The 13,025-nt window shown below is 44.8% G+C and overlaps 1 protein-coding gene across 5 annotated transcripts; it reads right to left on the reverse strand.

The window, feature by feature from the left end:
* Positions 1-48: 48 nt before the first annotated feature.
* GPR161 (G protein-coupled receptor 161) lies at positions 49-12,978 on the reverse strand. Of its 5 annotated transcripts, none has more exons than XM_063148281.1 (9): positions 12,929-12,978; positions 10,219-10,308; positions 9,898-10,040; positions 8,776-8,865; positions 8,271-8,682; positions 7,024-7,748; positions 5,421-5,525; positions 4,055-4,174; positions 49-2,733 (listed from the first exon to the last, which is right to left on the reverse strand). In XM_063148281.1, the coding sequence occupies exons 3-9, from the start codon at positions 9,920-9,922 to the stop codon at positions 2,486-2,488; spliced, it is 1,725 nt and encodes a 574-aa protein (XP_063004351.1). In that variant the 5' UTR covers positions 9,923-10,040; positions 10,219-10,308; positions 12,929-12,978; the 3' UTR covers positions 49-2,485. The 5 variants fall into 5 exon arrangements, with proteins under 5 accessions (XP_063004351.1, XP_063004349.1, XP_063004352.1 ...); XM_063148279.1 differs by lacking the exon at positions 12,929-12,978 and adding an exon at positions 10,893-10,974; XM_063148282.1 differs by lacking the exon at positions 12,929-12,978 and adding an exon at positions 10,893-10,974 and having other exon boundaries at positions 9,767-10,040.
* Positions 12,979-13,025: the final 47 nt, after the last annotated feature.

Consider the following 13,025-nt stretch of genomic DNA (forward strand, 5'->3'; position numbering starts at 1 on the left):
GGGGGAATGTAAGTTGAAATAATAGTATAAACACCACAGACCATCGGGAACTGGAAAGAAGTTGGTTTTTTTTCTCTTCTGTATTTAAGGTGGGAATACAGTTTTACAAAACGTGTGCATTTCTCAATTACTGATCTTGTTAATGACAACTCAAGTGAGAGAACAACACTGGTTATAATGTTGGTACATGAACAACATTTACACCAAATAACAGATTACTGACATTAACACAGGCAGCCAAATTCAGCCATGTGTAAACTCTTGCAACCCCCTTGACCTGCCTGAAGGCTGCATTTGTCTCAGTACCTGTGTGAAAATTGTACTTTTTACACAATACTATTGATTTTGTGCTTCATCATGTGCCTTGGAATTTTTTCTCCTAAACACAGCATTATGGGCCAGCACCTACTCCTCCTCAATGCATTCATACTAGTGTATGCCCTTCTGGCATTCATCAACGCCCTGCTCAACTTTTTTCAAGCAGGAAAACAGAATAAAAGGGATGCACAAAAAAAACTTCCAGGCAAGTGCACAGCTTAAGGAGTGTTGAATACTACAAGGGACTGCGACTGGAATGGTAAGGGTAATGACAGCAATAATGACCGCCCTGCAGAGTGTTTCCTGGCAAATACTGGGATTTTTGGTTCTTTTTTTCCTAATGAGCGTCCCCAGGTCCAATCTCTCTAACACATTAGAAGTACAAAATGCAGGAGTTAGAACCTCCCTGTTATTAATTTATTTATTCCTGCATAAGAGCCAGCTTTCTGGAACTTAAGTGTTCTTGCTCTAACAGCCTGTTCTTAAACCAACAAACCATGTACTGAATTTTAAGCATGCAGTTATATTTTACATGGGAACGCAATGGGATTCAGGCTAGTTCAGAAAGTCAAGTTGCTTTGTCCAGAGATGGATATAAGCTTGTGCTGAAATACATCTCTGAGTCAGGAACAAAGACAAATAGGATGTCTAAATACAGTACTGGACCAAGGCTCTGCCTCATAGCACTTTGCTTCTGTGCCTCTGAGTAAGTCATACAAAGACAAAACTCAATGGGTGTACACCCCGTTTTTACCCAGATGGAAACATCCTGATCATGATTTCCAAACAATCTGCAGCAAAACCTCATACAAAGCACTTCTGGGGAAAGGTAGAGGCACAGGCGAGCAGACACAGAGTAAACACATGCAAACCCTCGGTCCTTAAGTCCATTTGCTACTGACACCCACTCCCAAGAAATTATCCTGCTCACTTACATTTCCTCTCTGGCATACACAGTAAGGCAGGGTTTTAACCCCACAAAGTAAGGAAGGGGGTAGCCCACAAAGGCACAGAAAAGTTCCTCAAGCTGGATATACTCGAATGATCCACCTCATCCCTCTTTTCCTTATAGAACTTGCCACCTTTGCACCTTGTTTCACTGCCAGCAGCTTGGCTGTGCCGAGTTCCCCTTCTTTGGCAAGCAGGGCTGATCAACCCTCTCACAAAGGCCTAACAAGGTAATGTCTGTACAGTGCTTAAGAACATGCAAAGTGCAATATAAGTGCCAAATGTTCTTATTTTTGAGATTAATTAATTAATACTCCAAGAAATAAAAGCACTGAGGTAACTACAGCTTAAATACTACATTCCCTCATGATTAAAAAAACCCAAAAACAGCTGTCTTCTCTCTAGAAGATGAATCCTGAATATGAAGTGATAATATCTCATTTATATTCTGTCAGGTTTAGCACAGCCACAGAGTGCCCTTTTAATAACAGCAAAACATGAGCTGAAGTTCTCAAAGAAACCAAGAATTCTGCACTAATGATTTCCTCAAATCCTATCTCTGTGCTGCTCCCAGCACATGTTTATTCCCATTCATTACATCCAGAGGAGCTGGTGTTCCATGCCGCTGAAGCAAAACACAGTCCAATGTCAGATATGGCATTCTGATGGCTGAACAGACAGAAATATCCCCCAGCAAAGGTAAGTAGGACCATAATCTGCATGAGCTCTGGGAAAAGTTCAGGCTTTGTCTTTAGTGAAGTCCACATTGCTCAGCTGGGAGTAAGGCTTTATGTCTTATCCAATGCACAAGCTCCTATTGGAGCACTACAGCTATCAAGTATCAGCTGATTATCCTGGTGGTCAGAAAAGGATGGATGTAACAATGAATTAAACACTGCACATACCTTTTCTGTTTTGTTCTGGTATCAGCTTTGGCCAATGGACCCAAGATTCAACTGACTAATGATGTGGTCAATGAAACCAAGCTCTGCTTTCCTTATGTGCTGTATGATAATGATGTGCAGAAGAGTCAGTAGCACCCCAACCAGTAAACAAACATTGCTGTAAAATGCTAATGCAAGTACCAGAACCCAGCTATTTCCCTGTGAAAAAACACTGGAAACATTCTGACAAGGTGTCCTGGTTCTGGTGAAACACTACCAGCTGCAGTAGGACCTGCTTGGTGGTTTCATTCTGTTTTCCCACTCCAGTGCTCGTGTCAAATGTTCCCTTCATCGATGCTCTGCAGCTTCAGTCTTTGGCTGGCATGGGGCCTGGCACCACGCCGGATGTTCCCACTGCTTCCTGTCAGAGTCCATGAGGGGAACAGGGCTCCTGGTAAAGCATCTTCCCCAAACAGGCTGAGTTTCACATCAGCTTCTATAGCTCGGGCCAGACTGGCTGCGTAACTGTCCAGAGATTTATGCACTTCAGCTTTTACATGAAGAACAGAATTCTTTGCAGCCTCTGAAAAAAAAAAAGGTAACAGTTGGTAAGCATGGCTGTGAAAATGCTTGAAAACTAATATAGATCCTGTTGTAAAGGCATGATCATGCCCTCTGGAAAATAACTACAGAGTCATTTTCCAACAATTATTTATTTTCCAACAGTTATTTACCAGCAATACTCAAACTTCCTACACCATTCTATGAACACAAAGCTTCCAGAGCTTCAGACCTGGGATAATCTGCAGCTATTTTTGTAGCATCTGTACACCTCTCTACCCACCAACATGTTGACCAATACAAGAGTTCATCCTAAATACAACTCTTCAGTGAGGCTGCTGAAATAATTTAAAGCCTCAGGGATGCTGAAAAGCCTGAGACTCACCAAGGAGAACTGCTAAACCTGTGGGGAATTGTGCACTGAGACTTTCCTCTTTCACTCACAAGAAATTAGATGTCTGCTCCTAGATAATCACTCAGAAAGATAGTGGGAAATGTATGCTAATGTGTTTGTACAAGGAAATATTAATCTCATGCTGGGAAGAGGGCAAAAGGGAATTTTGCCAAGATGTTTAAAAATTCCATAGAAAGAATTTTCTCATTATTTTAGGTTTTATTATTACTTGATTCTTAAAGGCATTCTGCTCATTTTCATCCTGTCCACAATCACATATTGTTTAGAAAACTCAGTTGTTATTATCAAGTCTTCTAGTGAAATTTTTGTAACTATCAGAATAAATTAATGTTCGGACATGATGATCACTGCAATGTTCTGCTAGCCCAGAATCAACAAGCTGACTGAAAAAATTGCATGTGGTTCATCTGTTTTCACCCATACATGCTGAAAAACACACCCAGTAAAGTAAAGTAGAATTTAAGTAAGAAAAAGTAAATTAAACAGAATAAAATTATATTCAAATCATTGAAGTCTGTAAATGGAAGAATTTCAAGTCTGTAAATGACAAAGTTGACAAGAGACAGCAAATGAGAAACACAGAGATAATGCAACCAAAATATGAGGGTAGGAAAATATATTTCCCAAGAAACACAAAACAGGCAAAACTTGTAACAGCCACTAAGATGAGTGGAATTGCAGAGAGGATACTGCTGTGCAATTTAATTTTGATATATGCAGGGAATCCCAGCTTCTAACTCTTGTCCTTAACTGCTGCTACTTGAGACCTGGAAGAAAGGCCTGATTTTGCTTTCTGCTGTACCTGCATGAGTGATCAGGTCTGTCAGTGGTCAGATACTTTTCAAGACAATTCTCAAGGTCCTGTGAGGTTTCCTGAGCATTCAGTATAGTTGACTCTGAGCATTTTCATACTTACCCCTACACTCACCTTTGATTTGTTCCACTTCATCTTCAAATGTCACTGAACTCCTCCTTCGAGGAGGACAGATGCAGTGAGGGGCATGAGGGCCATCTGAGCTATAATCTTCAAGAAGCATTGTATCTGTTCCTGAAAAGAGCAAGAACCCCCAAGTAAAATAGTAACATGGAGATACAATATGGTAACAATACATTTTCAGCCTATTTTCAGCAGTTCCTTCAAAAGATGTCTAAATCCAGCTTTTGTGAGTAAATTTCAGCTCACATTAAACACTGCACAGGAAAGAATGAGGTCAGTTTTCATTGAAAGGATTGGGAAATATTCTGATTAGAGACTGCGCATTGCAGGCCCCCGGATCATGTACTAGGTGCAGCTAGCAACACGCAAGAGGGACTAAGGCTTCCTTCTGCTCTTTAGTAACTCACAGTAAAGCATACAAAGTGAAACAGTATTTCACAGTAGATCACGGTGTATCTATTCCCAGGCTATGAACTGTGCTCCCTCCTTAACCAGCAACGGCACTTCTAACAGCATTTTGGCATCACTTTAGTTTTGTTCATTTGTTTAAACTGCTCCCACAAGATGGTAACACCACATTCTCTTAATTGAGGCAGGTTTACCAGGAGGCTGCTCTCTTTTATCACATACAATTGCTGAATAAATGCACAGACAGAAAACAACTACCAAAAATAAATCCCAGCTCCACAGACTTCCTTTACAAAAGTAGGAAACAAACGCCTTACACCAAGCAACCCTTAAAAGATCACTCTCTGGTGTCTCTAGAGCAGAAATACTCTCTAAAATAACTACTGCAGTTAAGGACTGGTAGCTGAGTTAACTGCCAGAAAAATCTAGCAAGAGATCTGGATAGAAAATTACCATCAGAACTTGGTTTTTTCCCTTTTCCAAGCCATCTTCAATTGAGAGATCTTAAGTAGTAATGAAATTATAAGCTGAAACCATCCTAAGTGTTTATGTTTATACTGCTGGATGAACAAGACAAGGTCTCTTACAAAATACGAAACAGAGAGAACATTGTTCACAGCACTTTTTTGTTCTGTTCCTTGTGAATACAGAGAAAGTCTCCAAAGAACAACAGAAACTGAAGGAGAAGGGCAGAAAAGCAGTGAGTCTTGTTCCCAGGACACATTACCAAGGGAGTGTCACCATTCTGTAAGCACCATTTTGCACGTAAATCTGTTGAGGGCAAGGGAGGAAAAAAGCAACTGTAGCAGTTTTGTTGGAACAGCTAGAACAGATGCTTCATGTCATTTGTCCACCAGAAGACATCTGTGGCTGTAAATATTGACTGTCCACAAGACTGCTGCCAAGTGCAAACTTCTGCTCAAGTAGGGATCAAGAAACTTGCAGTTACCTGAATCCTGTGAGCAGCTGAAACCTGTATCTCCTGTGCTGCTGCTGTTTCCCAATGGCCTCCCACCTGCCATGAGGGCAGTAAGGTGAGGAGATAGTCCCAAATCTGCAAGAAAGTTTTGTTTTTATTACACAGTGAATGGTTAAGGAGCTTGCAGAGGTAAAAACCTCTTCTAGTAATACCCACTCTACCTCTTTATTTATTATTCTGCATATAAAACTTACATTGGTGAAGCAGAGAGCACAGCTTCTGGACTTACCATCTTAGAAATCCAGTCAGCACCTTTCAGGTTTGGAAAAGCAAGTCTCCTTTCTCTCTGCATCATCTCCCTCCCACTCTTGCTGCATATGTGTGTTTTACCAGCCAGACAGGCTGAGCACCAAACATATGCTCTCACATGGATGGGGAGATTGGCCAGGCATCTTCTAGACAGAGAATAACCTGGTAGCCACAGGCAGCTGTGACAGGCCATTAGTGTGGGAAGGAGCTCAGGAGCAAGGTTGGGGCACAGAGATGTCCAACTTCTTTCAAATCTCCAAAACAAGAAGGGAGGAGATTGTGAGATTTTTACAAAGATGCTGCTTTGGATCTCACCTTGAGATTTTATTGTGAGTTTGTTGGGAGTTTTTTCTCCTCCCTATCAGCCTCCAGCTAAGACATCTGATAAGAAGCTGACAGCTTCAAGTTTATTACTTGGAAAAAGAAAGAAATTTCCTGTCTTTTCCCTCCTCACCTCAGTTTCCAATGTATTAATCCATAGAATTTCCTGGATACAGACTTGCCAAAGCTCCTGGAGGTTGTTATGTGGCTACAGCTCCATAACTCTTTCATTTGCATGACAGTCTCTCCCAATGTTCCCAGGTTGCAGAAAACAGATGCCTTGCTGCTCTCATCTTCCTTCTGCATTTTAGATCATCCTTCCCAACTTCAGTTTATGCCTTTGCATGAAATACCCCTTGAAGATGCTCTATTTTTGGAAGCTTATGAACATGATCAGGGAAATTATTAAAAATCTGAATGTCACTGTGTTGCTACTTTAAAAGAAAAAAAAAAAAAAAAGAAGCCACCAAACTGAGCAACTGGAGGTAGTCTGCAACTTGGGAACACATCAAATAGTTTATGGTTTAACACAGTTTTACTTTGTTTATGATCTTTTCTTCCCAAAAATTAAGCCTAAAAGTTGAACTTGCAGAAAGTTACGCCAGTGGAACCTTAGTGGATTTTAAAGAGTTGTAGCATAAGGCCATTAAACAAAGAAAAAGTGCAGTAAAAAGTACTTTTGGTAGAGTTCAAATCTGGGCAACACAAAATGGAAGGCACACAAAAGGAAATGCTTGAGAAAGAAGAAAATAAATTCTTTTTATTGACCTCATCACTACGTCTTCTCTGCCTGAGAAAGTTTTACTATAGTAGGAGAATGATGTTAACTATAAAAAATTAGAAAAATTCTCCTTTCAAATGTAACCTGACTGATAAAAGACTGCTAAAAATTCCAGAAACATCCAACTCTCCTTGGAGAGCCCTGAAACATGCCAAACACAGGCAGACAGGAAGCCTTGCTCTTGGTGATATTAAGAACGTGTCTTTTGCAGCCACATCTTACCTGTGATCCTGTTGGAAATGCTGAAGAGCCTAGACGTCCTGTGCTGCTGAACAAAGGACTTACGGTAATACCGATCCCCAAAGCACATTCCCAGGAGTTCCTTGCGCACCGTTTTGTTCCACAGCCCATAAATTAGCGGATGGCAAATGGCACTGGAAAAGGACAGCCATGTAGCCAATGTCTCCAAAGCAGGGGAAATACTGTTTTTACCCCAAAGTGCCTCTGATGTTATTACTACCATGTAAGGTCCCCACGTAATGACGAAAGCCCCAATGACAACCAAGATGGTTATGAAAGCTTTGCACTGGTTGGCTGAGTAAACAACCCCTTGGAAAGCGTTCCTTCGGCTGCCAGAGGATGACGTGGAGGTGCTGGAGTTCTTCCTCCCATTCCTCTGCGAGTCCTCCTCCACAATGACAACACTCCCACAGTGAATTTTGCGGGCCTTAATCCTTGCCACACGGAATATGAATCCGTAGCAGATCATCATGACCACGAATGGCAGCAGCGCACACCAGATCTGCCAAAAGGCTGTGTAGGCAACCTCCTTGTGCCAGGCTGCCACACACATCCACTTGAATTGGTCAAACTCCAAGGAGGACCAGCCAAAAAGGGGAGGGAGGCAGCCGATAAGGGAGTGCAGCCACACGTACACAAGAGCTACCACTGCTCTGTTGCCCGTTATCTTCATCGGATAAACCATCGGGTACAGCACAGCGTAGTACCTGCAGGGCAAGAAAATAAGTAGTCCACAGGAGCATAAAAGACATACAATAAAGAAAAGAACATGCTTTAATGATGCTGATATCTAGTTCTTTTTACTTCAAACAGGCTCAGAAGCCGTTTCTAGAAACAGTTACATGTACAAGTAGGTATCACCGCAGTCAAGATTGTCAAACGTGGCTGAAGCCACACATGCAACCATTAAATCTGCTCTTATGTGTGAGTGTATGCTTAGGGTATAATATGGAATTTTAAGTCACTATTTCATGTTTATCAAATAGTATGCTATTATACCATCAAGAGCTTTAAAAAACTCTAGATGAACGTCTGCATTTTCCATTATTGATGATATCACTTTCTCTTGCTCCACATCAAAATTTCATGAGGGGCTGAAGTAAAAATGATACTCCATCAGTACACCGTGTAACCTTCTCCACGTGCTTCTCAACTCTATGAACAAGCAGTGGTTACTCTATGAGAGGAGCAGACAATTTGTTACAATTCATTACCAAACAGCAGCTTACCGGTCTATAGCTATGAGTCCCAGAGTGAGCATGCTGGCTGAGCTGATCAGCATGTAGAGCAGGGCTGAAAAATTGCACCAAACAACCCCGAAGATCCATTCTCGCCTGATGGAGCTGGTCACAACAAAAGGCAGCACCAGCACAGAGAGTAGAAAGTTGGAGAGGGTCAGGCTGAACACAAACTTGTTGCTCAAGGTGAGAAGGTATGACTTGCGATACAGAGTGACAACAACCACCAGGTTGCCCAAACAGATGAAGATGGCAATGACAATTATAGCAACAGACTCAGTGACTCTGACTGCCCCATCTTCCTCTGTGGTCAGGTTCCTCAGGCCCTTCCCATTGCTGAGGGAGGAATTGCTGCTCATGGTCAGAGTGTGCAGATCTGGAGCAGCCAAGACATGCTGAGCAGCTAGAAGCAGAACAACGCTCAGAAACATCCAGGTAATAGTTCTTCAAACTCTTTCCAAAGACTGGAGGCCCTTTTGCCTTTGTTAAAATTTACCTGTAGCATGCAGGAAACTACATATTTTAGATGGGCAAGTGAAGGGGCAGTAAATTGCCTGTGGGCACACCAAAGAGGATAACACCATGCCTAGAACAGGAAAGACAAGAAGAGGTGAAGGGGAAGGGAAATAAGTAACAAAAATAGGCACATTTTACTTTAAAATTTTCTACAGAGCTTACTTGTTTCTAAGTCCTACTTACCAGCCCCTTCATCTAGGTTGTGAAGAAACAAGAATATCACTTGTTTCTTCAAGAAACAAGACAAATATCAAATACCTTTGCTTATCTTACTTTAAAGAAAGTCACATTTTAAAAAATTTCTGCCTATCCTGATAGTTACCTTGTATTCTGCCTATACAGCATTTGCTGACGGTCTATGGATGCCAGGCTAGTCATACTCTGCTATTGTATTGCATGAAATAGTTTATTTAGTTGTTGTTTTGCACTGGGTTTGGTATTTACAAACATACTGAATAGTATATTTGTATCCTTATGGGATTCTCCTCTCATATCACATGTCTTCCCCTCTCCCCTAAGCCCCAGTGGTGGTGGTTTCTCCCTGGTCTACCCCTCCCTTCGCCCCTCTCCTCACTTGTATCCCATTGGCTGTAGCCCCTCTCCTCCACCCCCCTTCCCCTGCGCTTAAAATCTCCCAGGAGGAACCTCTGACCTCTCTTTGTCTCCCTTGGACTTCCCTGGAGTGGTTCCACAACAAAGTGGGATGATGGATCATGATGGATCATGATGGATCATGATGGATCATGATGGATCATTCCGAGAGGAAAGAGTGCCTCTAGTCTTTTACTTTTGTTCTTGTAAGACTGTGAAGAGCCAGGGTCCAGAGCTAGCTGGATTGGACCCGAACGGCCCCAGAGATCAGTCTTACATCCTGCTGACTCTTCCTTAACAGTTGCTAAGTAACATTCAAAAACTCAGGGACCACCACTGCATGTACTCTCCCAACATAATTTCTGCATGTTTATAATCACCTTAGCTACACTGCTGATTGCATTTTACTGCCAACACCAAAGGACTGGAGGAATTGACTTTCTGTACATGAGGTTTGAAAGACACTTCCTTGCATTAAGATGCAGTCCATGCTACAGAAATGCCTGAGAACCTTTAATCCTTGACTTCTCCTCCATTGATTCACAGCCTCATTTTGTGAAACCTTGTTATTTCTTCCAATTCCTTAGCAATTCCTCTTTTTCCTGCTGCCTTCACACGGCAATCACTTCTTACTTCATTCAGTCCTTCACACATCTGTAGGATAATGAACGAACAAACAAACAAACAAATGCAAATATGCAGACAAAAAAAAAAGTAAAAGAGTCCATCAATGAATGGAAAGTTGATTTTAGCATTTCTGGGAAGGGACTCAGGAAAGTTATCTTAGCCAATACTACAACTGTGGCAGACATGGGTTCCAGACAGTACTCACAGAAACGCTTCCATCTGCGTGGCTGTTGTGGCATTAGGCAGCACTGTCAGTCTGGAAAGACACCTTTTTCCCATTTTTATCTGTACTTTCCTAAAAACGTAATTAAAGACATTACTGGGCCATGCTTTGAAAAAAATATAACTTGGCTCTTCCCTAGCCTGTGACTGAGGACGTGTGCACAAACACTTTCCCTCGAGTTTCTTTCTCTCTCAGCATGCTTGCACCAACTCTGTGCCTTTCCGACACTTTTTGGCCGGAGCGGGTTTTGGAAAGGCGGCTTCCCCCGCGGCCGCACCCTGCGATACCGATGCCCGGAGCACCTGGCGCTCCCCGTCCCCTCATTGCCCCACTGCACCCTGCGGGGGAAAAAGTGACCTCGGGGAGAGGTGGCCCTGGCCCTCCCGGGCCAGGGTTGCCCGGGTGGGGACAGCATCCCATCCCATCCCCGCCGCGCGCAGAGCGGTTTGGCTTCCCGCACACCCACGAAACGAGTGGGACCGAGTTGTAAATACGGTGGGGAACGGGGGTTTCGCCATTTTGCCCCCGCGCTCCCTCCGGCAGCGAACAAAGAGCTGGAAAAGGGTCCTCCGCCCCGGGCATCCATCGCTTCGCCCCCACGCGCCGGGAGCCAGCGCGTCCCGCCGTCTTTGTCCCCTTCCTGGCTCCGCACTCACCGCCCGCCGCCGCCAGAGCAGTACGTTCCCGGCTGGGGCGCCCGGGACCCCCGCCAGCCGCCGCGGCCCGAGCCTCTCCCGGCATGGGCACGGCCCCAGCCCCGTGCCTGCCCCTCCCGCCGGCCCGCCCCCCAGCCTCGGCCCGCCGCGCCTCCTCCCCGCCCGCCATGTTCTGCGCGGCCGCCCCGGAGCGGTCCGTGCATTTCCCGGGAACTCGGTTAAAGGGCAGGGGAAAAGTACTATCCATGGATAAGGTAAAATTATTTGTCCCGGCTCGTAGTGCCAGGCAGCCGTAGAGCCTAAGTGCTAGACTTCCTAGACCCCCAAACACTATTAAAAGTAACACAAATAAGATTTGGGAGTTTTTCGCCGCACACACATCTGAAGCAAGACATTGGATATAGTGTCAGTATAAAGGGTACAGCGTAAAGGGTGAACAAAAATTAAATGCTGTGCTTGCCCTCCCTAGTTCCTGCCTTTCTCCGGCAATTCCCTTGAGCACAGAGGGTGACAGCCTTGATCTGAGCTGTGCTATATTTTGATTGCTCTGTGGGGGTTTTAATGCTGTGGACATCAGTTTCCTGTGGCTGCTGCCTGAGTTTGCTCCAATGTTCCAACAGCAGGAGCTGGACTGTGTGTCTTGCTGCTGTGCCAGGGGAAGTCCCTAGGGAGTTAGCCTTCCCTTTTGATGATGCAGAAAAGCAAGACAAGCACCCACCCATCAGTGCTGGAATACTAAGCTGATGTATTATTTTCAACCAGTTCTACTGATACTTTTCTACAGGACTTTTTAAAGCTTACTATGCCATTGCACTTTGACATTTTAAAAAGACCGTCTTTGGACAGCACTCAAAAATGTATCAAACCAGCACAAGAGATTCCACAATGAGCAAAAACTGATGCACAGAAGTTCCACCTGAATGTGAGGAAGAACTTATTTCCTGTGTGAGTGTCTGTGCGCTGGTTGCTGAGAGAGGTTGTGGAGTCTCCCTCACTGAAGATATTCCAGACCTGTCTAGGCACAATCCAGTGCCATGGGCTCTGGGATGACTGCTTGAACAGGGAAGTTGGACCAGATTATCCACTGTGCCCCATTCTAGCCTTGCCCAGATGTGATTCTGTGTGCACACACGTGTGTGTACTAACATAGCGCAGGGCACCTATTTGATGAAGCCAGGTAATGCTTGCTGCAACTGTTAGTGTGGCCATGGAGATGGTCCAGAGGCTTCAGAGCTCCCCAAAACTGCTCCTACCCAGCTGTCCCACTGCTCTTGGTGAGGTACCCATGGGGAAGTAGCTGAAGGCACAAGCACTTGTGGGGCACACAAACATTCTCCACTGGTTTCTGCAGCCCAGCTTTGCTGGAACAGGGATTTGGGTGAGCTTGCTGGCTCTTCATCCTGGGCAGAGGAGATTAGAGAGCCCACTCTCCCCACGGTGGCTCCAGCAGCACAGAGAAGTGTGGACTCCCTTCCTCACCCATCTGTCCCCCCATATCACCTCACAGAATCACAGACTGGGTAGGTTGGAAAGGGCCACAATGGGTCATCTGGTCCGACCGCCCTGCTCAAGCAGGGTCATCCCAGAGCACATGGCAGACGGTTGTGTCTAGACAGGTCTGGAATATTGCCAGTGGTGGAGGCATCACAACCTCTCTGGGCAACTTGTTCCAGTGCTCAGTCACTGTACAGTAAAGAAAGTCTTCCTTACGTTCACGTGGAACGTCTGTGCATCAGTTTCTACCCGTTGCCTCTTGTCCCATTGCTTGGCACCACCAAGAAGAGCCTGGATCCATACTCTTGGAATCCCCTCTTTAGATATTTGTACACATTGATAAGGGCCCCTCTCAGCCACCTCTTCTCGAGGCTGAACAGACCCAGCTTCCTCAGCCCTTCCACCAAACGAAGATCAGTCACTTAATCATTTTCGCTGCCCTTCGCTGGACCCGCTCCAGGAGCTCCATGTCTCTACTGTCCCGGACAGAACACTCCAGTTGTGGGCTCACTGGAGCCGAGCAGAAGGGCAGGATCCTCTACCTCACCCTGCTGGCAACGCTCTTCCGGATGCATCCCAGGATTCCGCCGCCGCCGGGGCTCCGCTCCGCGCGGCCCTGGAAGCGGAAACGCCACGGGG

Source organism: Melospiza melodia, chromosome 2 (assembly GCF_035770615.1).
Source record: "Melospiza melodia melodia isolate bMelMel2 chromosome 2, bMelMel2.pri, whole genome shotgun sequence".
NCBI lineage: Eukaryota > Metazoa > Chordata > Aves > Passeriformes > Passerellidae > Melospiza > Melospiza melodia.

Excerpts from the sequence above, each read along its gene's own strand:
- GPR161 (XM_063148278.1), bottom strand. The coding sequence starts at position 9,520 with ATGATCCATCATGATCCATCATCCCACTTTGTTGTGGAACCACTCCAG. Across the intron at positions 8,866-9,447 it reads TCCAAGGGAGACAAAGAGAG|GCATGGTGTTATCCTCTTTG; the intron begins GTCAGAGGTTCC and ends TTCCTGTTCTAG. Across the intron at positions 4,175-5,420 it reads CAGCTGCTCACAGGATTCAG|GAACAGATACAATGCTTCTT; the intron begins GTAACTGCAAGT and ends TGCTCTTTTCAG.